Raw genomic sequence first — 2,149 nt, forward strand, 5'->3', positions numbered from 1 at the left:
TATATATGACTACATACTAAATCATTGATTTGTAAAAGTTGCCTGTCAACACAAAAAATTCTAAAACACACTAACTATAATGTATTAAATATATCACAAGTCTGTAAGCTATTAATAATGATCAACAAATTACCCACAATATGACTGGGGGGAAAGCTGAGGTCCAGTTCTCAATGAAAATGGGTGCCCTACTAATGTGATAACTCAAACAACTAAACAGACCTCTGTGCTGACTCATGTCATGCTCAGTGCACTGAACAAATAGGAAATATCAGAGGCATGCACACACAAATGCAAAAGAACAATTCAGAAGCAAACACATGGTGTGTAAATTAAGACCCAGTTATTTACAAAAGCAGAATCACGGATTCTGAGATATTTTCATTTCAAAGAGATCTTAGGGTCTGGAACAAAAAAGGAAGTATATGTCACCAGCATCTGAAATGAGAACTCTGACGAGGACATACACTAAATTTTTCTTCCACAAAAAGAAGACAGGTTAGCAAAATGAACTTCCCCAAAGACAGACTTTTTTATTTTTGATCTTTTTGAGACAGGGTCTGGTCTCCCTGTAGCCCCAGCTGGCCTAGAACTCACTATGAAGACCAGGCTGGCCTTGAACTCACTGAGCCTCCTGAGTGCTCAGATTAAAGGCATGTGCCAACACCGCCGGCTTCAAAGACAGACTTTTTAAAAAAATATTTTATTTTTTTAATGTATATGAGTATGTTGCCTGCATGTATGTGAGTGTACCTGTGTCATCCAAAGACAGACTTTTCAAAAACAAAAAAAAATTTAAGAAATGGCTTTACCCACAGTCTCATGTGTAAGACAGTTTTCCTACTAAGTCAATGCCACGCAGGGTGCAAAGTAAAAGCCACCCATTACACATCCCCAGCCTCTTCACCATGTCACTCCAGAAACCAAGAAACAGCAGACCTTGGATCCTCACATGGTCCACAGGATCCCTGGTCCATCTCAGGCAAGACCAGTAGGGCCACTTGTCTCCACAGCGGCCTCCAGTCATTGCCACCGTGAATGGAACTTGCGAGTGGCAGGTCCGGGGCACCTTCACAGAAACAGCTCAAAATCCCACACTGCATACACACTCCTCTTTCTTGGTTATTCGGAGACGAGCAGCTGAGAAGTATCACGACCAGGTTACATCTTTCCCTATGGTCCTAAATTAGGATGCCGAAATGCACGGGCCACACCTGTGACATGGTGCCAGGTGTCCCCTCAGCCTCGTGTCCCCTCACCCCGGGTGTCCCCTCAGCCTCGTGTCCCCTCAGGCCGGTGTCCCCTCAGCCCGGTGTCCCCTCAGCCTCGTGTCCCCTCAGCCCGGGTGTCCCCTCAGCCCGGTGTCCCCTCAGCCCGGTGTCCCCTCACCCCGGGTGTCTCCTCTGCCCGGTGTCCCCTCAGCCCGGTGTCCCCTCGGTCCAGGATGTCCCCTCGGCCCGGAAGGTTCCCGCAGCGCCGAGGACCTTGGCGGGGCGGAGGGAGGCCCGGGGCGATCCCAGGGGAGGGGTGGGGGGCGGCAGCTCACCTTGTTGAGGTGCGGGTCCCGGGTTAGCAGGTAGCCGCGCTGGTGGGTGTGGCGGCGGCTGGGGGCTCGGGGCTCCATGGCGGGCACGGTGGCCGGGTGGCGGCGGCAGAGCGAGGCGCAGAGTGCTGCGGGCTGCGGCCGCGCGAGGGAAGGCCCCGCGGCAGGGGGCGGGCGTGGGTGGTGAGATGGGGTGGACACGGCGGGAGGAGCCCGCGCCGAGCCGCAGCCGTGGCGGAGCAGCCAGCGGAGAAGCGCTGAGTCATGGCGGGATCGCAGAGCCCGCGTGTGAGGAGGAGGAGGAGCCCGGCTGGAGGCCCGCTGAGTGGGGACGGGCGGCGCGGACGCGGGGTGGGTGGGGGTGAGGGGTGGGGTGGGGGAGGCGTGGGGGGCGGTGCCAGACTCCCCACGGGCCAGAGTCACTGTCGTAAGACCTCGACCTCAACTGTGAGCATCAGCTTAAAGCGCTCTGTCCGCTGCCCTGCCCTCCCTGCCCATCCTGGATGCCACCCTGGGGCCTGATGCAGGAGGGGATCAGCCTGCACCCGGAAAGGCCTGGCAATGGGGAACCGTACAGTATCCGGTGAAAATCTCATGTGAATGCGC

General features: G+C 55.1%; 1 protein-coding gene across 1 annotated transcript in view; it reads right to left on the reverse strand.

Moving 5' to 3' along the window:
- Positions 1 to 1,850, reverse strand: part of Me1 (malic enzyme 1) — a 161,425-nt gene extending 159,575 nt beyond the window's left edge. Inside the window, exon 1 of the mRNA XM_008827829.3 lies at positions 1,547 to 1,850. Coding sequence (XP_008826051.1) covers positions 1,547 to 1,624 — 78 coding nt within the window. The 5' untranslated portion in view covers positions 1,625 to 1,850. The remainder of the gene's footprint in view (positions 1 to 1,546) is intronic.
- Positions 1,851 to 2,149: the final 299 nt, after the last annotated feature.

This window comes from Nannospalax galili, unplaced genomic scaffold (assembly GCF_000622305.1).
Source record: "Nannospalax galili isolate Female #2095 unplaced genomic scaffold, S.galili_v1.0 scaffold2893, whole genome shotgun sequence".
NCBI classification, from domain to species: Eukaryota; Metazoa; Chordata; class Mammalia; order Rodentia; family Spalacidae; genus Nannospalax; species Nannospalax galili.